Source organism: Lampetra planeri, chromosome 1 (genome assembly GCF_965212315.1).
Source record: "Lampetra planeri chromosome 1, kcLamPlan1.2.h2, whole genome shotgun sequence".
Classification (NCBI taxonomy): Eukaryota; Metazoa; Chordata; class Hyperoartia; order Petromyzontiformes; family Petromyzontidae; genus Lampetra; species Lampetra planeri.
This window is the reverse complement of record NC_136107.1, coordinates 39,556,447-39,578,356: the sequence shown is the minus strand read 5'-3', so window position 1 is coordinate 39,578,356 and position 21,910 is coordinate 39,556,447. Positions and strand designations below refer to the sequence as shown.

Sequence of the window (21,910 nt, the reverse complement as noted above, 5' to 3'; positions counted from 1 at the left end):
AGCTCATTGACATGATATGCTTTGCTTTCACTCGTTTTAATACTTTTTTTTTAATATTTGCTGGTTTATTCCAGGATGTTTCTGTTGCGCGTCGTCGCTTTGGGATGTTCTGTGTTCATGCTTTGTTTGTTGCGGTTGCACCCGACTTAAGAGCCGTATGGCTCACAGGGCTATACCTAATAAATGAAACTTGAAACTTGGCGTCTACTTTCTAATAAAGGCGCTTGACGCGAAGGCTGGGGAGATGGTTGGCGCAATCACGTAAAACATTATTGGTCACGATTCTTTTTTTTTTGTCGTAGAGAATTGGGAAACATTCAACGATGTTGAATCATATGATCCGCTGATTTCTCCAATGCGAGAACGTACCCAGTCCCACGTCCTGTTCTCGTGACCCATCGACCACACGGTCACGGCGGGTTTGGGGGCAGAGGCGTGGGGCTTGAGCAGGGAGCGCTGAGGGTGCCGTGGCTCGCTGCACGCAAACTCATTTGCATGCTGCCACCCCCTGAATGGTAATTTGGTAGTTTGACGAAGACAGTCCTGAGGATGGAATTTTACGTTTCTGAAGCACCCAAAAAGCACAAATTTATCATAAATGCTGAGGCTGTGTCTGCATTTATTTTCTCAGCTATTGTTTTGCGTGAACATTGGGAGCAGAGTAATATCACTATTTATAATGTGTCTCCGGGTGTCTTTGGTTACAAGCGATGACGCTGAATTAACAGCCATTGTGAGTTTTGGAGAATATGACATACTGTAGGATGGCTTCTACTTAGCTATGTCGGCCTGCATTTAAGACCACAGTATCATATAAGATATAGATGCTAATTTTGTTTTAATATTACTTTTTGCTAAAAATGTGACCAGTTTGGCCAGAATAACTATCTACAGTGTTTGTGAATTAAAGACAAACATAGTTTTTTTTTTTACAAATGATAATTACCAGCATAAAGGAAGTTTTCAATTAAATGGTTTAAACAGTAAGCGACATTAGGTGGCATGAATACATGGACAAAGTTCACGCAAGGTTAAATGAAGAAGCCTGTGAAGTCAGCCTTTGACCAAAATAAGTGGCACCTAATTATCTGGAGGAAGCTAATCTATACGTGGCGGTGTCTGATTTTCTTTTTGACATGCATATAAAACAGAGGTCGCAACCGGGTACCCGATACCCGTACCCTACCCGATACCCGGCTACCCGTACCCGGCCGGGTATGGGTACGGGTACCCGTTTGCGACCCTGGTGCGGCCGGGTACAGGTAGGGGTAGGCCGTGAGTCACTGGTGAGTCACCGTTTGTCACTCATTTCCCAACGTCTTCTCACAATTCAAGTTCCTAGAATCAACCCACCCGCGCCTGCAACATGGCTTCATCCCAGAGGTCGCAATCGTGTACCCGTACCCTACCCGATACCCGGCCGGGTACGGGTAGCCGGGTATCGGGTAGGGTACGGGTACCCGTTTGCGACCCTGGTGCGGCCGGGTACGGGTAAGGAATCAAAACCCGTTTGCGACCTCTGATATAAAATCAAATGGCTATTTCTAAAAATAAAACCCTATCAGAATACAGACTACGTATTCCATAGAATGCACAGAACACGAATAATTCTCATTTTACAGATTCCATTTAGGCACCTCAAGTGATCTTAGCCGTGGGCTCGTATCCTGCAGAGCTACTTTATGGAAATCGACCTTCATTATTTGTGAAGATGCGGTCGCCTTTAATGAAAAATAAATTGCACGTCTGGATTATGTCTAAACAGAATAATAATACATGCAATAAGTAAACAAAACTCTGCCCCCTTGCCAGCTTTTCACAAAGTATTTTTTTTCCTCCCAGCTAACAGAGCCCCATTTAAAGTGCTCTGCGGTACTGATGAGAAGTTTATTTTTTCTTGAGGTCATGGCAGGGGTGATGTTCTGTCTGCCTCCGTGCATCGAAAAATCCCCCCCCCCCCTCACGTGACTCATGAGAGTGCCTCTGTTGTATTGATGAAATTGAAGCGCATTTAACACAACAACAAAAACATCGTGACATGGCGGAATTTTTTCACGCTACAATGGGGCATGGTAAAGTTACAGACGAGCTGTGCACCGTTTAATTAACGTTCCGTATGTAAATATATATTTTTAAGAAAATAAAATTTTTAACAAGTAGTTTTGATTAAAAAAACTAGTTTTTGTGAAACATTTCCCCATGGAGGAGATTCATATATTTGTGCATAACAATCGACGTCAACTAAAATATCAGAACAAACACCAGTTAAAGTAACCTCGAGAAGAATATACTATTAAATTAAATGTGCAAATACTGTAGAAATCTGTTTTTAATCATAACGGGGGAAGTTACCAACATTATGTTGTCAACTGGAGGTGTGAATGTATTGTTTGTGATGTCATGTATGTATGTAGAACTTATTTCGCGCCGTACATAGCTAACCGTGCTAATCGGAGGTGTGGGGGAAGGACAACAAACTAAACACAAAAAGCAGTTCTGCGGAAATTAGTTTTCAAGCTGGATTTGAAAGTGCATACTGTAGCTCTAGTGGCTGCCTAATATCGGAAGGAAGAGCGTTCCAGACGGCCGCATTGATGAATACGCAGTCGGACATTTCATCATATGGTGAGGGCCAGGATTGCTAATAGCCACTGTAAGTGAATTCACGTTAAAGTGGTTTGGTTCGTACCAACAGAATCACCTTCTGGAGGAATAGAAGAGATTTAGCGTGAAATGCAGCACAACAAGCAAGACGTCTCAAGACAAGAACCTGCTCTTGGTGATGTTTTTTTACGGTGCAAAAGTAGAATCGGATTGGGATTTTACTGGCGTGGAGCAATGGGCAGATTTGGATTCGAAGAGGAAAATGAAAGAGGAGAAATATTGTGAAACCTTTGCTTGAGCAATAACCCCGTGACAAGAAACACTTACCCAGCAATGAAAACCTCAGAGGAAATGAACGTGGCCACCACCGGATGGGAAAACAAGATGGGGATAACAACACGATGGAAATCAAGTGCGCTGTCATGTAGATCATTTGCAGCTGATATTGGAGCAGACCATGAACTAGTTTTAGCATCAATGGGACCAACGCTGAGAACAAATGAAAAAAAGCTCCAATATGCAAAGTCCATTATGTGGACCACATAAAAGAAGAAGAAGAAGAATAAAGCAGGTGGAAGTACAAAGAAAACCGAGATACAAAAAAATATCATGATAATGCTGCAAAAAGGCAAGGACGTTGAAGAGAAATAGAGTGGTCTAAAGGCTGGCATGACAAAGGCAGCTCAACAAATATCGGGATATAAAGAGAAGGTGAAAAGATACTGTGTGGATGGATTTAAGATTAATGCCTGAAATTGTGCAACACCATTGGAAGACATTACTAAAGAAGATGCACATTTAAAAGCCAAATAGAAAACAACTGAGCACAGAAATTAAGCAAATGATAAAGGGAGAGACAAACATGACTGATTTATCAAACAGTGCAGAGACGTGGAAGAGTGTGCAACACACATCTACCCAGATATCCGAAGTGGAAAGTTCCTTTTGAAAACAGTATCGACGAAGCAATGAAACAGAAGAATGCTTGAGGAAAAAGCAGCACAAGATGAAAGGTATATACGGGACTTTGAAAAGATATCCGGTGCGCAGAACCAAGTAGACGATAGAGTCTGAGAGGAAATCCTCAGAAAGAGCACTTTTGCCTGATGCGCTGGACACATAAAAATGAGTCTCAAATGAGGGCCTGAAAATAATAAATACGAGTTATTTACGTTACAACAAATCTTTTAAAAGTATGCAGCCTTTTAACTGGATGACTCCATAAGCTTCAAACAGACCTTTTGGCAGCATCTGGCAGAGAGGGCTATGGCAGGTTCGGAGAATGAAGGGCAAAGCGGAGAAGTTGATCAGGTTGCGAGAAAGCGTCTCCAGGCAGTAGGTGAGCGCGGTGAGAGTTGACAAAGGAGTGAACAGGATAGCTCAGGACAATTGTAGGGGTAGAACCAGTGCCGGATTAAGTTAGTGCAGGGCCTGTAGCATATGTTATAAAGGACCCCTAAATATACAAAAATACAGAAATATTAAAACACAAATTTTGAACTTGCATAGTAAATTGTATTTTTTCATTTGCTATACAGCCGGATAATACGACAAATCGCTAACCTTAAACACCCAGTCGTTCATAAAAGTTGAAGGCAGTATAGTACTATAGTAATCGAGCAAGTGCAGAATCATCGAAGCGGAATTGATAGCTTGAAAGCATTTAGCGCGGGGCCCTTGAAAGTGCGGGGCCCGTAGCTACATATGTAGCTACTTTTGCTCCGAGGATAATCCAGCACTGGGTAGGACAGGGATGCACACGGTCACCGATCTAGATCAACGTCTTGTCAGAAGCTGCAATGACGCTAGCACGGAAACAAGGACGGCGTAGTCATGGTGCGTAGTGAAACGATCGATAGCGTTAGATTCGCTGAAGATATTGATTTTTTTAGCTGAGGCAACAGAGGACCTGCAGAGACTAACTGATAAAGAAGCTCAAAGAATGTAATAGATTTGGATTGTGCATCAACAATGGAAAGACAAAAGTCACAGCGATTGGAAGACAAGAAGCCCAATTAAAAATAAAGGTGGAAGAAAACAAGTGGGAACAAGTTGACAAATACGTGTGCCTCGGAGGCCCAGTGACACCAAACGGAAGCTGCGCAGAAGACATCAAGAGAAGAATTGCATTGGTTGCGACATCCTTTTGAAAGCTCGGCAAAAATACGATCACTTTGAGATGTTATTTACACACGAGGAAAAGCCAAGGTGTGTGAAACTAGAGTCGTTGCGTCAATACAGACGTATGTGTGGCACATTAAGAAGGGATCACTCTTTTAATTATGTCCTTGTGTAGCAAGGGAGTAAAGTGTGGTTCTGTGAAAGTCCTGATGTGCTGTGCAGTGCATCAATGCATGTGTGTACAGCAGCATGTGATGACTGAGCTGGGCCTATAGGTGGCTGGCAGGGTTATTGAATAACCGCACTTGGACACCAGCCACGTGGTTAATGGCGACTTGGAAGAATTGCTGTGTGTGACACGTGCTGGTGCATTTTACAGAGTGACGGTGCTGCTCTTCACAAGATTACAGATTAACCACAACAAATGTGTCTGCCCTCGATTTGGAGCAACTGCCCACGTCCTTCATTTCAAGTGTGCAACATATGGCTCTGAATCCTGGAGAATGGGAAACTCCCATATAACAAAATCAACAACTGCAGAAATGCGCTGGGCAGAGAAGAACAGCGAGGTGTGTCTAGGCTAGAGACACAAAGACGTGAAGCCATGAGAGAATGGCTGGGACAGGATCTGACGCTGGTCGAGAAGATCCAAGAGAGGCGACTCTGGTGGTTTTGGACACGTGATCGAGAATGGATCCACAAAGAATACCAATCGTGGAATTACACACACAAAGACAAAGATACCCCGCATAGCCTGAGCAGACAAGTGGAGCAAGTGCTGTTGGCGAGTAGCACCAACAGCACTTGCTGTTAGGTGGCCAGCACCACGCCTGGCCGCCATTTTCTCCCCTGCGGCGATGTTTACACACTATATTAGGTACTCATTTGAGGCTGAGTCGACCTAGGGGAGGCCCAGGACCGGTTCAGATAATCGTTACTGATGTTGGCTGTGAGCGGGAATCGAACTCGTGTCGCACACAGGCACACACAACAGGGAATACAGGGACAGCACAGTTCCACTGACTGGTCGGACACATCTTCATGGTTCTTTCGGTAAAGTCACGTAGAAGGGAAATAATAAAAATAAAACATAATAAAATAATTCTCACGACGTTTCGGCCACAACGCAAGCAGCCGTCCTCAGGTGAAGAACAGGTCTGGCGGAAAGACAGCATCTGAATGGGCACCACCAGGCTTGGCAGTGTATATTTAAGCTGGGTTGGAGGGGGAAGGGGTGCCTTGACAAAAGATTTTGCATATCAAGAGGAATTTAGCATATTTATGGGAAATGCAGATATGGGATTAGTCACTACTTGTGGAATGCGTAGGAGGTGGGGGGGGTTTTCAAAGTCATATTATGCCCGTGCATTATGCAGTATGCAGGATTAGCAGCATCAAAGGGAGGGAGTAGGGTTAGCAATAATAATAGTATGGAGCTGCAGCAGCTAAAACCACCACGTAAAAAACTAAAATATAAACTACATCAGTATCATCAATATACTAAATATACTCTCCAATAAGCTGAGCTACTAAAAGTAAGTCATACATTACAATGGTCGTACACAGTGAAACTTTATCCCGAAATAAAAAAAGGCGGCAGTTGAAGTAAGCCGTGAGGCTGGCACGACACAGGAACAGGTGGAAAGGTGTCAATCGGCCCCATCGTCTCGGCAAGAAGACAGAAGGGAACTGAAGAGAAAAGAGAGTTTGGTACAAATTGGCATTACATTTTATGAGGCACATATGTTTTGGTGAAAATATTTTTTTGTTCTTCTAATATAGTGATGGGCAGTTTCACATTAAGAAGGACACGCATGAGCAAAATTCGAAATCAAATGGACGATGTCAGATTCTGCCGTGGATTTTTGGCAAAATTTCAGCACTGAAACATCACCATGAGGAGAAATGTGTGGTTATTTTCTCAGATAAATTCTATTTATTTCCACAGAAAAGTATGAGCAACCATTTCTTTGAACAAAATGTACCCTTAAGAGTCTGGAACTGAGGCATGCATCTAATTGAGCAGCAATAAACTGACTGTCATCACAAAAAGCGCAGCATTTCAAAATTGCCATTCTAGTGCACCAAAAGAATGCATGATAATTCACAGTGTAACAAAAAAAAGTTGTCCCTGGGTAGTAAGTGTTATTTTCTAATTGCTTATGCCTCAAAAGTACAGAAATTGGCTATCATTATTTTGTGACCAGGACACAAAAACAAAGTTAATAATCCACTCCATTAGTAACACTGTGGAACATTTTTTTTTTGTTCCTGGGTAGTAAGTGCTATTTCCTAATTGCTTATGCCTCAAAAGTACAGGAAATTGCTATTATGCTTTTGTGACCAGGACAGTGATATTTTGAAATGTACATATTTTCAATGAGAAAACGTGGTGTGCATTTGTGTCATTTCTTCACTTAAAATCCTGGTCACAAAAGCAAAGTTTGCGGGGAATAATATCCATTCTATGTACTTTTGAGGCATAAGCAATTAGATAATAACACTTACTACCAAGGAATAAAAATCGTGTTACATAATTTAGCTATACCAATTATTGCAGTCATTGCATTTCCATTTGAATTCACAAGGAGACGTTTTTGCACACATGTCTTTCTTGTTTACACCGACCAAATATATCCTGCCTATTGAAATGAAAGTACAATTTTAATCAAATATTATTGACATATTTGAAAGGGCTATCAAATGACAAAGGGGCCTTATGGATGTTTGCTGCTGCAAAATTGACCGGTTGTCTATGAATATTGGCTAGTGTACTTTGCAGTGTCTGTCACGAGGTGGTTAAGAGCTTTTGTGTTAAGGCTAATATGTAATATTTCGTTGCAAATACACACTATCGGACAGACATTGCCGCCAGCACACGCCGTCATGAATGCCGGCAAGACGACGCTTTTGCACACTGCAACCTGTGCATATTATCTACTATTGGTATCTGATTAAGTGACAGTTAAGTGGAAACATGTGTGAGGCTAATTATTTTAAGGATAGCAAATCAAATCTAATTAGGCTCAATTTGAGCCCAATGAAGTATCACAATAATTGCTTCGTAAATGATAATACTTTGGCAGAGAACAATGCAGCAGACATCTCTCTGGTCAAGCCGAGTAAATATCCTCGGACGAGACGATTATTAACTCGTTTTCTCCATGCACGGTGCAATGTAACGGTACAACTTGAAGAAGCACTGTGTCTCGCGAGGAGCCTGCACCCGAAACGATGAATGGCTTCAATTCGTGATGGCTCAGACTGGCCCTGGCCAGCAATATCTCCCATAGCCGTGCAGCAAAAAACATATCGATTTTATATTCTTAGGTTTTTTCGGTAAAGTCACGTAGGTAAAACATACCATATTAATAAAAAGTGTGCTGTACTTGGCCCTTACCCCACCCCCTTCTCCAACCATTATATAAACGGAGTGGTAGCTCCTGTAATCTCTCATTTACTTGATACAGCTGTCGTGGCTGTGACGGTTCCACCTGAAGACGGAAGCTTGTGTTGCCTCTGAAACGTCGTGATTTTTTATTTTATTTTACTTTTATTAATTTTAATGTTTTACCTACGTGACTTTAAAAACCCTAAGAATATGAATCCTTGCAGTCACGAAAGCTTCAAATCTAGAATTAATATCGATTTCTGTGGCATTGCATAGACTATTTTTTAATTTAATATCTACCGCCGCTCGAGCAAAATGAATTGTTTGCAGGATAAGGAAACTTAAAATTATATGTCTGCCCAGGGAAGGGGAGGAATAATCTGCGTGTGTGTGCGTGTGTGCATCAGTCTCAGTGGAATTTAATTAGTTTAATGACAGTGGCAACAACACTGGGTTTTAATTTATTCATAGCAAATGCCAAAAAAATCTATTTATCACTAAACACACTCAGAAAAGTGGATCGGTCACTGCACGTATAGTACTTCAGTTTGATAATTTTATTTGTGATTGCTTCATTTTAAGGTCTGTCAATGCGATTTGCAATGAAACGTGTCCTGACAAAAGAATAGATGTCCCTCTTTTAATTAAGGCGACTTAAATTTGCGAAACCGCAATTTGTACGAACGTGTCATTGTTATAATTAATTGGTGATGCCACACTGACAATAACGTGTAAATATACAACACCTCAAACCACGTACACTAATTGCCGCCTAAGATGTTGAAGCGCAAGTGTGTTTAATGTGGCTTGCGGTTGAGAAATGTTCAAGGGAGATTAGTAGTTCGTGTTGTCCAATTTTGGCCGTGTAAATATCGCTCGAGACAGTTGACAGTAATTCAATCTGATGTCTAATACTCCTCGTGTTCATTACGCAGCAAGACCTGGCCATTTCACTATTTGGAGTCACTGAATCTACACGGTATCTTTCAAATAAATGGAGTAGATGGTGTACATATTGCGAAGACACAACTAATGCAATGTAATTCACGTTTAATTACACGTTTTTTTTGCAAAGAAATTGCCGAGAATTTATGAAACGTGCACCAGACAATGTGTTTTGGATATTCCACCATTAAACAATAATTACTGCAAATATTTGCAGAAATACAAAAGTGAGGTTTTCCTTTTCCACATCTGTCTTTTTTACAAGCGTGTGTTTTAATTAAAGCAGTCAAGAGCCAACAGTGACATTCATTCTTATGGAGACTCCTTGTTAAGCCATTGCCAATCCCCTTAGAAGGCATGGACTGAAATGACAATGAATACATGGATATCATGGCCATTAATTAGATTAGATTTTTACCCTTTTGCTGTGCGTCCATGGATCTCATCATTTCATAAAGGGCAAAAAAATGACTTTGCTCTTTTATGGTTGCCTACATTTTTTGGGGAATGCACTTGTTATGATATATGTAGCAATGAAACACAAATGAAAAAGTATCATAAATGATAGGCAAATGAATATTCACTAGACAGTTTATGTCATGCCTGCGCATGAATTGCACACTTTGATAAATGTATTTATAGAACATTAACGGGTTGAGTTGTAATTTAAAACACAACTTTCACGAGTCAGTAAAATATGACCAAATTATATATATATGTCACATCCATAAATGTCGGATGTTGCCACAGTGGTGTAATGGTCAGGACACTGGACCTACAAACCAGAGGTCGCGAGTTTGATCTCCCAGCGGTGCAGTTTAACATACATTCAGAGAAACATGTATTTCATTTCAATACTAAAACACGTTTCATTGAAACCAGCTTCATAAACATCTTACGTTAATGTGTGTATGTACGCAAAGTGTTCTATCGTCAAAGATAATAACTACGTACGAGAAACATTCATTGGTTTACAACTTTAAGTTAGGAAAGATGCTCGATTTGCCACTTTTTTTTTAAATCGAATTCTTATTTATAAATGGTGCATTTGATGCTAGAAAAGGTCAAAAAGTGTCCCTACTTGAATGAGCTGTTATAATTACAGGCATCTCCACTCCTCGGATAACTCCCAGCTATCAACAGAAGAAATTGCCCATCAGATGACCACAGCTGGCCTACCCACAAAGCAGTGCTTATCGCATCAACTTTTGAGAGATGATGTCTCTCAATTGATCCCTGGTCACGATTGTAATTTGGGATTGAGAGCCACGCGCGATAACCCTGGCACCTGGCACCACCGTCTGGGCCAGACAAAAAGACGCGTGGCACTGACGTGGCCCTCTGAAGCTGGGACGTGGCCACTCGGCATCACAGAAGTCTCATCGCAGCACGGCGCGCGACGCGAGAGATGAGCGTTCATGCAAAGCACTTACCAAAACGACCAGCCGTAATCCCAGTGGTGTGGCCTCCAGTCCTCGGGACCCAAACTGGCTGTCACCTGGAACACTGTGGTATACATCATGTGGGCCACCATCCCCAGCAGACCTGAGCAACAACAAAACATTATTTGTTTAAACGCACAAGCACACGCAATTCCCGCTTGGCAAGTTGCACTCCGCCAAAATCCAACTCTGTAGTGGAAGAAGTGTATTTGAATGTTTACTTAAGTGTATTTGAATCTTGACAAAAGTGTATTTGGTCAATGAATTACAGTAAATCAATGGGTGTTTTTTTTTTAGTCATTGCATGAGTCAAAGAATCTGCTGCATTTCCTCGGAGAGTGCTGCTATTCGTGAAACCCCAATATGACAGCAGGATTTACATGTTTGCTTTCATACATTTTGCAGCAGCGCAACCGGACTCCGCTAGGTGAGGTCATTGTCTCAAGGGGACTTCCAAGGAGGGCGGACCAGTTTCGACAGCTCACGGCCCAGAGGATACACGCGTGATTCATGCCCTGACGGTAGTACAGTGGAAGCAGGCCAAAGGATGTTCAACAAAGTAAAGGCAAAAAAAATTTTTTCACCTTACAGTGTCTGCAAAAATGAATTACTGTTACACGCATGTCATAAAACATTCTGTTAGTTCAGCAGCTTGTGTACTTTTGAGTAGCGTATCGCTCTACTGCTTCTGCCCTCGTCCTTAAAACCTTCACCATGCTTCCCCTTCCTAACCTCGTCAGCCATCCCTCTCCCTATCATCACCCTTGTTGGTGTACGGTGCTTTTTCTGCAATATTTTGCTGTCTTTTCTTGGATTTTCTGTTTGCACATAGTCACTTTAAGATGTTTTCTTGTTCATGTTTTTGTTTTTTTGTTTGTTGCGGTTGCACCCGATTCAAGAGCCGAATGGCTCACAGGGCTATACCTAATAAATGAAACTTGAAACCCTTCCTCAACATCCTCCGCCTTCCCCTTCCGAACATCGCCCTCCCTCCCTCTCCGCACCATCACCCTTCCTTGTCATCCCTTCCCCTCCCCAGCACTCAAACCCATCCATTGTTACCTACCCACCAATAACTAATGTACAATTTATAATTCTTCTTCTTGGTTCTTTCGGTAAAGTCACGTAGAAGGGAAATAATAAAATAATAAAAATAAAACATAATAAAATAATTCTCACGACGTTTCGGCCACAACGCAAGCAGCTGTCCTCAGGTGAAGAAAAGGTCTGTCGGAAAGACAGCGTCTGAATGAGGACGCCTGCTTGCGTTGTGGCCGAAACGTCGTGAGAATTGTATTTCATTATGTTTTATTATTTTATTATTTCCCTTCTACGTGACTTTACCGAAAGAACCAAGAAGATGAATCCCTGCAGTCACGAAAGCTTTAAATCGAAATTTATAATTCTTGTTACAAAAGCGCTCTTTTAAACCCTAGATAAGATACAGATATATATACTTATTATTTACATTCACACCGACACTATCACAAGCGTCTGTTTCCCAAGTATTGGTTTTCATCTACAGACATGCTTCCTGATATGGCAATTCTTTTTTAATGCCCAAAAGGCATTCCTTAAAACGAATTAGAGACGATGCCCCACGCCTTGGGTACTTTACCGGCACGTGATGGCCAATTTTTGTGAACTCGTGTGCAACAAGATACTCGTGTGCATGCACGTGTCAACCCAGTGCTGGAGGAGAGCATCCCCATACCATGTGGGTGGTGGGGGATATTTCACCATACTTCACCACGCTGGTCATTGTGGGTGAGGTGGGTAGCACAGATATAGTACAAAAGAAAGAAGCGGTAAAAAAATTCGAAAGTTTGTGGCCTGCCCTCTGCTGACAACGTAGCCCCGCGGCAGCTCCGTAGCACCTGTTATGCATAGTGGGCACCCATCCAGGTAAGGCCCACTGAGCTATACAGCTCTTTTTCAGAAGCGACCTGGCTATCACAAATGGTAGCTCAAGGAAGTGGTTCATCACGTGCAAATTGATAGCAGCCAAAATCCCTAAACGCGTGATGTTGATTTTAAATATGGAGGGAAAAACCGGAGGACCCGGAGAAAAATCCACGCGACCACGGGGAGAACGTGTAACTCCAAATACGCAGGCGTCAGGGTCGGGATTGAACCCATGACCTCCTGTATACCAGGTGAGATGGTTAGCATCTAGCCAACAGGCCCAATCCCGATTCATGCTCGTGTAGCGAGGAACGCCTCGGTGAGTCTCACGACTCTTTTAGGAGGGTCCTGCTACGTTTTGTCATGTTTCGTTTTGTAATTTCAGTTGAGTAATTTTCAGCATTGGGATGTTTGGGGCCAATCCCAATTACAATGTATGCTTTGTTTAGCTGTGTTGAGGAAACCAGAGATACCCATAGGAACCCCATGCGGAACAGCGGGAGAACATACAAACTGCACACAAAAAGGTGCCCAAGTCAGGAATTAAACCCAGGCCCTTTTTTGCTGTGAGGCCCAAGTGTTTTATGTTACCACTATGTGATGTGGTCATAGGCTAGGATCAGTTTCCCCATACAAATGATCAGACTGCTTGCTCGTTTGATATCATCACAGCACATAACTAAGGTTAGATTCCAACCAGTGAACCCTAAACCCCGAGACAAGCATAGTAGTGACGAGGTTACACACAGGGTTTCCATCTGTCAGGGTTAGTCTCGGAATCGCTGGGAATTGGCATGTGTGTGCAGGAATTGATTTGTACTAAAATATGGTACCAGCATGAGTGTTGGACTTTGTTACAGGATACTGCATAGGATGACTGAGAAATATATGCGGGTTTGGCTTACAGTGGAAAAGGTGGCAACCCCCCATTTACATAGCGCTCCATAATTAAATCATAACATTCAACAATTCTATTAATAATGTGAGTGCGGTGTATCTTATACGGGAATTGCATGTAACATACCAAGCGGAGCACTGCCTATTTAAATCGATGATTTTTTTGAATTTCTTCAACCAATTCAAACAATAGATTGGATTCACCATGGCTCAAGTATAACGATGTTGATACCTTGTCTGCCGATGGCGACTGAACAAAGGTGCGACGCTGATATCATCTCAAAGGGCCTCCTCCTGCCTGAAGGAAGGCGGTGAAATGTGAGCAGGAGCGCTAATGAATTAATTGCGCCGGCTCACGGATCGTGTCCAGATGTGACCTTGCCTGGCCTGGGTTAGCGGCACGGAAAGAGAAATGTTGCTTGGGGTTGTAGAAAATCCAATAGGGCTTCGTCTTCAGAGGAGCGTGGAAACTATTGACTGTGTGTGGTGAGCCGCAGAACATTTCCCGGCTTCCTTTCCTTCCCGAAAGCTGCACAGAGCATGACGTGTGCGGCGCAAGCTCTGTGCAGAGACTTTTTGACTCGACTTTTACAGCACAAATTACATTTCTGCGCAGCTCGATATTATCCAAATATGGTACAAAGCTCGGTTTAATTCCACGCAAAGCATATGTTTTTGCAAAAAAAATAAGTTTATAACGTAATCAATGTGCCCTGTACATATATATAATGTACAGTGGACATGAATGCTGATATTTTTACAATTCTAATATCAGTTATTTGTTTGTATTAATCCATTGCAGGATAAAGGCCTTAATGCTATGACAGTCATGGGAATTGTTTGACTATACTTCACCGTACTGGTCACGGTCAGTTGCTGAAGGGTGGAGTAGGGCAGGGTCAGGACTGCTTCAAATATCACCACCGCTGTTTGCCATGGCAGGGAATTCAACTCAGGCTGCCGGATGCATTATGCAGTGCTCTAACCACTGTGCCACGACTCCACCCTCAGTGAAATATATATTGTAATGGAGTTTTTTTTGGGTTAGATCGCGTAAATATATAAATGTGTCGTTAAAACCCGACACCACCCGACACAGTCAACTAGTAAGGGTTGTCACGTAAACAGAACGTGCCAATTCGTCAGTAGTACAGCACGCCGGTGTGTTGGAGAGCCAAGCCACAACCTTGTGGCATGTTCTGTTTACGTGACGACCCTTACTCGTTGGCTGTGTGTGGTGGTGGCAGGATTTAACGACACATTTATATATTTACGCGATCTAACTCAAAAACCCTCTATTATGGATGATATTGGTCACGAAAGCCTACGTGTTAAACTATATATTGTACTCTAAACTGCTTTAGGTACCTGTGAACAAAACAATCTTACCTCAATCAAGGAATAAGAAAGAAAAAAACACGTTACAAACGCGTTTTAAAATGAAGAGCATGATCATATTTAACAAGGTCACTAATTTCATTGTCGGCCCACTATAAGGTAGGAAGCAATCTCCCTCCCTCCCCATTGCTGTTGGCAATTTATTAATTTTAATGTTTATACCTCTCAAAAGCACGCTTTGTGCAGGATAAGATGGCCCTGCACTGCAAGGAGGAGGAGGAGCCAGTTGATTATTTCTCAATAATTAAAATCGTCTTTGGACCCTGGAATAAGAGGAAAGTCCCTCCACCCATTCCCAGCACCCACCGCGGACATCCATCACTGTCACGGGCATGCAGAGTCAATACTCGTATTTGCTATGGTTCACTGTGATGCATGGGCCTCCGAGAGCTTGGTGGAGACATTCCACTCCTCACTCTGCTCCGTGCAACAGCTTCTATTTGAACTGAAAATTGCATGCCAACTGATTTGTGTTTTGTGACTAAGTGTTGTTGCCACCGCCCCCCCCCACCCCGACAAACTTTTGGTAGTAAGGTTCAACCTACATTGATCAACTGGACAGCATTTGCCTGTTGATAAGTGTTAGTTTATGAACAAAAAAAGGCTTTTTGGCACGGAAGGGATAATTTTTTATCAGCTTCAGCATAATTTTGTTTGACCCTTTTGTGAAATTCACATCTGCGAAGTATATTATGCCAAAACACAAACGTGTGCTGTGCCAAAAATATGTTGTATTCGCCGTCTATTTGCACGCAACTATTTATTCAATTGATTAAATAAGTCTTTTTAAGAAACAAATATTCATAAAATTAGCAAATCGCCTTTTAAACCAACAAGCGTGGCGCGCAATAATGGAGGGGATAAGTAGTAGCTGTTGGCATGGTGATCAAGGTGACGCTATTACAATGTTCACTCATCGCTGAACCTTTTCCTTCTCAACCGCCATTTATATTCGAATGTTTTGTGTAATTTGAAGCATTCAGATGCACTTGAATGAGCTTGTTACTATAAGATTAAAGGTATTCGTAGGTCCATATATAAACAATGAGTATGTGAGTACCACAGAGCAAAACATAGCGAGTTATAACTATGAACTGGAAAACATTTATAAATTACCATACTAAGTCACACATTGCACTTAGTTAATTTTAATTGAATGAAATGTTCAACACTGAAAGTATAATTTATACCAAAAAAAAGTATTACAGGTTTTATTAAAACGTCTGCATGTTACTCTCCAAGTGCAACATTTGCCTTCACATACAACTGCCTACAAAATAGCGCTGTCACTGAATCTATAAGAATTTAATGGCATGGTAAGAACCACATCTCGCAATAACGAGCGGTATGCTAACTACACGTCGTGAGATATAATCCAGACTTGGCATAGCTGCGTGCAAAAGCAGGCAGGAGTGCACACCACACAATCCGTCTGTTAACAAGTTCAGTTTAATAGTAAAAGTGACAATTTGTGACATTTGGTATTCACACCGTTCTTATAAAGTGCGATGATATCACGACGGTGCTGTGCTCACTGACACCCTGCGGTAGTTTCACAGTAGGGGGCGATGCTGTCACGTGTAATCCCCGATTGAGTAATTGTGGGTAAATGTTCAAATTTGGAGAAATTAGCACCGTGACGCGGGGCAGTCTGTCATGTCCACTGTGAAGCTGACGGCGCGTAGTGTTTCATGGTTATTACACCCGGCAGTGATCTGCAACAAGCGGCGAGGGCACCACCGCTGGGGCCGCCAATGCCCCAATTTTACCACAGACATTAGTTACGCACTAACGCTACCAAGTTACTCTTGTGGTGCTTCAAAATCTGCGATGGGTGAAAGGCTTTCGTGTACAATTGACTGTCAAGAGGTCAGCTGGGTGGGGTCAGAGGTCAGAGCGCTGAGCCGACACTGTTGAGCTTCTGGGTTCAATCCCGGGTTTCAGTCATCTATAATTCACGATGTAACACAATTTTTGTCCCTGGGTACTAAGTGTTCTTTTTTAATTGCGTATGCCTAAAAAGTATAGAAAATGGCTATTGTTCTCCACAAACCTTGTTTTTGTGACCAGGACTTTATGTGAACGAAAGACACACATCCACACGTTTTTTCATTGAAAATAGGTAAATTTCAAAATATCAATGTCCTGGTCACAGAAGCAAAGTTTGTGGGGAATAATAGCCATTTTCTGTACTTTTGAGGCCTAACCAATTAGGAATTAACACTTACTACCCAGGAACAAAAAACATTTTTTACACAGTGAATCAAATTGGTTTCTCAAGTGTAAGCGAGTTTAAGTCCACATCCCAGTTACCAATGACTAGAACACAATAGAAGACATTTCTGATTAAATTATTTGTCTTGCAAAATTTGGCCAAATTCCAGTTGAACTGTCATGCAACAAACAATGTCGTAGTATGTGGAGAAGTGTGACCCCTACTGTGTAATTTTTTCGTCAAATAATTATTGTGAAAAATCTCTTCCGCAGCCATGACATTGACTAAACGATTTCAACAAATTGTAAAAAAAAAGAATAAATGACACGAAATAATTACGAGCATTGTTGTGGAGAATATAACATAATAGATAAGCAGAAAATACTTGTCGATCACATGTCTGTCTCTCCACGTCCCATCGACCTTACGGCCTCCTGGGAGTGCATCATCTCAGTGGTATAAAATCATTCAAGCTAAGCCTGGCGTTGCTGATGAGACGCTATACGTCGAATCCGATCCTGAATTTTCTTATATTTTATTATTTTTTGGGGAAACTAATGCACTCCCAGAAGGTCGTGCGGCCGATGGTTTGTGTAAAAGTTTTTAAGATGGAGAGTGGTATATGAAGGAGACATGTCATCTGCTCATCTTTAAAATAATCAAAGCATTAGTATTCAAGGGACTTGTTAGTGTAAACGTCCCCGTGTCTTTAATGTCAACTCTACTGAATATGGCTCAGTTTGGAAGAAAATCTTGGACGACTATGATGATGAGATAAAAACCATTGACCCCACGCAAACTGACCGAGCGGCGGTGAGCATGCTAACCACGAAGCTATGCAGCCACCCAAATATATGCAGGCAGATAAAACGCACTCATCCGTGGGCCCAGACTGATTAACCATTCCATTAAGATGCGCAGAGCTTGTTTACAAGCAGGCCCAAGAAGGCGAGCAGTATTTCTTTCCCGTGTGGGGGGGGGGGAGCGTGAGTGTGCATGCATGCGCTCTTGTCCGTGCACGGTGATGTGAATGCTTATCAGGCCGTTTATTTATACAATGGATTGTGTGCGCGAGTGCACAATCGCAATGCTGTGTCCCGCACACAGCCTGAATATCATGTGCTTGGATGGTCGCTCAGGTCATAGGGCACATATTAAAGAAGGCTCTGATAAAAACATGATGTGACGATAAATGGCTGTGTTGCTTCAATCGCTCCACGACATTTGTTCAGATGCTCTGGTTGTAATACATTTTTACATGAACACAAATTCGATATTACCCAGATGGACTGTGCGCTGAACTTAGGAGTAAAGGACAAACTAAGATTGTGCCAACTCGATGTGTTTTTTTTTCGCGTGTGTCGTTAAATTATATATTATTGAGGTTGACCCGATATCGTTACGCAAGAATAAATGTCATTTTAATTAAGGAGAATGCATTTCTCACTTTCACTAATTGAGGTATCCTACACCTCTTATTATATTTAGATAAAACCCACATTACGATGAAATTGCTCTTTGCAGTAAAACGCAATCCAAAAGCCCTTGTCGCAAGTCACGTTCAAATGAACAGTAGCACAATGGATGCTGGCCGTGATGAACCAGTGAAGTCACCACACTGGCGTTCTGAAAATTACAAGTGTAGCCTCTTATCGACAGCGCACGTCGCCTTGTATAAAGAACTCTTGTCGGCAGCTTGTTGAATACACGTCGCTTTTTGTATGGGTACAGCTGTAATAGCCTAACATTATCTCAGCCGAATGTAAATTTGCCTTAATTCGCCATCTGGAGCGCTTCTCATTAAATTATTGTTTTAAAATTTGTTCAGTCAAAAAAAAAAACCCCGTCACCATTCAGCAACTCTGAATGAATGAGAGGTACTTTGTTGCCAGACATAAACCATCACAATTGCCATGGATTGGCAATGCATGTATGTTGAACCTCTTTCGCACGTACATAGCCAGCCATGCTAATCGGAGGTGCAGCAATGAATGTTACCACATTGTCAGTAATTTTAAGAATACTTTACAATGTCGTAAGAAGCCTTGTAAGTTTGTGGTGCTCGAAGAGGGAGGCAGAGCACATTGTAATCTGATTTTCAGCATTAACACATGACATACATATTTAATATATATTCTATTCTTGCGTATTGAAATATGTTCCGGTAGCTGAATGCCAATACAGTATATATGGATTCCAGCACAGCTTCAAGGACATAATAATAATTCTTACCGAGTGCTTTGAGAACAGACGCGCTGGCCAAAGAAGGTGGCCGGGCATTATAGGATAGTTATAAAGCAAGCTTCGCCTTAGTCTGATCAGTGCCAATGCACAAACAAGTATTTTGTACAGCAAGAAGGTAACTTGACGACATCTGGTCATTGGTGAGTTTTTTGCTGGATCTTTTCTCCCCCCAAGTCCATCCTGATTGTGCCATCGGTTTCATGTAACGAGACGAATAATCCGTTCAAAAAGTTCTCGTCAAGCAGTGCATCACCCTGTGTTCGAAAATGTCCTGTGGAAGGAGATATTACAGAACTACGTTTAACATGTGATCTACCATCGACATGAGATGGCAACGAGAGTAACACGGCTGTTGCAGGATGATGAAACGACTAGACCTGGAATTTAGCTCGGACACAATGCGACGTGCTTTATTTTTTCTGTGCAGTCATCGGTGACTCGGCTGAGAGTCAAGACACTTGAGAAGCTGATTTAATCACAAAGTGGCTGCTTGGGATTCGAACCCGGGATGTGTCAGCGATGCCAGCTCAGAGCTGTGTGTCCTCTGAGTTACCGGCCACCAGAGGCAGCAATTATTTTATAAGAGAAAGTCATTGCGCGAAATCACAACGGCAATTATTTATTCATATCCAATTATTAAACATGCGTTTGTTTATTCTGCAACAAAAGTATTACAATTATCATTACTATTATTTGTTATTATAAAAACACAATAAATGCAGGCACTTTTTATTAATAGCCAGCTTTGACCCCAAAGTGATATTCCCTATTCAATATAGACATATTTAATAGGGAATGTGCATGGATATGTCCGTTTGACTAGCTTTGAGGGCTTAAGAGTAATCTTCACCAGCCGGTCCATTAGTTTATGCAAATATCTCGTGGGTTTATGTAAAATATAGGGTTTCCATAAATAAATAACGTTAATCACACGTAATTTTGAAGCGGTGCGTTTGAAACGTTGGCAACAATTCCTTACATGCTTAACAATATTAACAGAAAAGTTTGAGTAATTTTCAGCGGCACGTGACAGAACAAGGATGAGATAAATAGGCTATCATTCTTAGTTATTTCGGTAAAGTCACGTAGAAGGAAAATAATAAAATAAAATAAAACATAATAAAATACAATTCTCACGACGTTTCGGCCACAACGCAAGCAGCTATCATTTCCATACGACTGCACTTGTATTCGTAAGGCTTTGCCGACCTGATTCTCGAAGGGTGTATTATACATTCATAGTCACAACGAATATATCTACGGCTAAGTACTGAGCCTGTGATATTCTGAGTATGATTTGAATGGTGCATTCAAGGGATCTGGTTTCGATTATAATGGCGGTGAAAACAACGACGATGATGATGATGACGACGAAACAATAAACGCCTCAGATTAATCAAATGATGACGCTTATATCTGTGGACCTTTTCAGAAGACATCCCAAAGCTTCCCTGCCCTAGTCCAATCATTTTTGCTCTGCGCATTTGACTGTACCATAATTTGCAAAAAATATGTATATGTTAATAGTTTAAGAGATGCTACTTTTATGGAATGCTTCCCACATTGGACTGAATATCCAGTCACCGGTCCGATCTTCTAACTATGGTGAACCCTAGATTTGAAGCTTAAAATAATAAAAATCACGACGTTTCGTCCCACCTGATGACGGAGACTTGTGTTGCCTCCGAAACGTCGTGATTTTTATTCTTTTATTATTTATTAATTTTAATTTCATTTTTTACCTACGTGACTTTACCGAAAAACTAAGAGTATGGTGAACCCAGCAGCATAGATGGGTCCACCACAGTTAGTAGGCCAGCAGTTTGTGTGTCGTGGGGTAAAGTGTGGGTACACCCATAAACCACGCTCTCGAGGGGCTCTGTAGAGCTCCCTCTAGCGGAGCGCCTTCCACCAGTTGCAGCGTGAGGCATTGCAGCGCTCCACCTTTAACCGTTTTATCTTCCCGGTTCATTGTTTCTAAAGCTTTGCTGTTCCTTCGTTCATTGTTGTAATTTAGTTTTCCCATAAAACGCCCTTTGTCTATGCTGCGCTGTTGTTGTTGCTGTCGTCGGAATACTAAGGAGGACAAAAATACGGGAGCCCTACGATGTCTTGCCATCTTTGCCTCTGACCTTCAGGTTGAACTGTGCCCAGAGGGCTTTTTAAAAAAGTCCCCATGCGCTCGGTAACTACTTTGTAAGAGTGGTGCTCACGCATGTGCCCTGTTTAAATGAGCAAAAACTGCCTCAAGGACCCAGATATCCAATAGTCTTATGAAATGATTTAAAATGAATAAAAAATTCTACCATTACCATTTTTTCCCCGTAGCACACGGATTAAATTTTGAGCTTTAATGCAGTACTCTTGATAACAAAAAAAATACGGCTTATCAATCATTATTCTGATTGTGATGTCTTTTATTTGAAAAAGAAAGTGCCGTCAAGAATCTAAAAAGGAACGTGGTGTTTCAGAAAGGTTGCTGTACAAGATGGCGAGAGATTACGGAAACCTAAAATTACTCAGCGGCATGACACAACTGGCAGGCTTTGATTTTTTTAGAGCGAGCACCGAACATCACGGCGAGATTAAGTGCGGTCAACATTTACTTTTACAAATGGGAAAAAATAATTGTGTTTACATGTGTTAAACCTTACATGCTTATGAACCACCTGAGAATACTGTAAATGGTAAGGTGGCATTTCTTCATAGCATATCTTTAATTCTGTTCTGCATTCCTCGATTTTCATT

At 41.7% G+C, this 21,910-nt stretch overlaps 1 protein-coding gene across 1 annotated transcript in view; it reads right to left on the bottom strand.

Moving 5' to 3' along the window:
• LOC144722489 (germ cell-specific gene 1-like protein) overlaps positions 1-21,910 on the bottom strand; it is an 80,806-nt gene that overhangs the window by 8,941 nt on the left and 49,955 nt on the right. Inside the window, exon 4 of the mRNA XM_078600726.1 lies at positions 10,495-10,606. Within this exon, the coding sequence (XP_078456852.1) occupies positions 10,495-10,606 (112 nt within the window). The remainder of the gene's footprint in view (positions 1-10,494; positions 10,607-21,910) is intronic.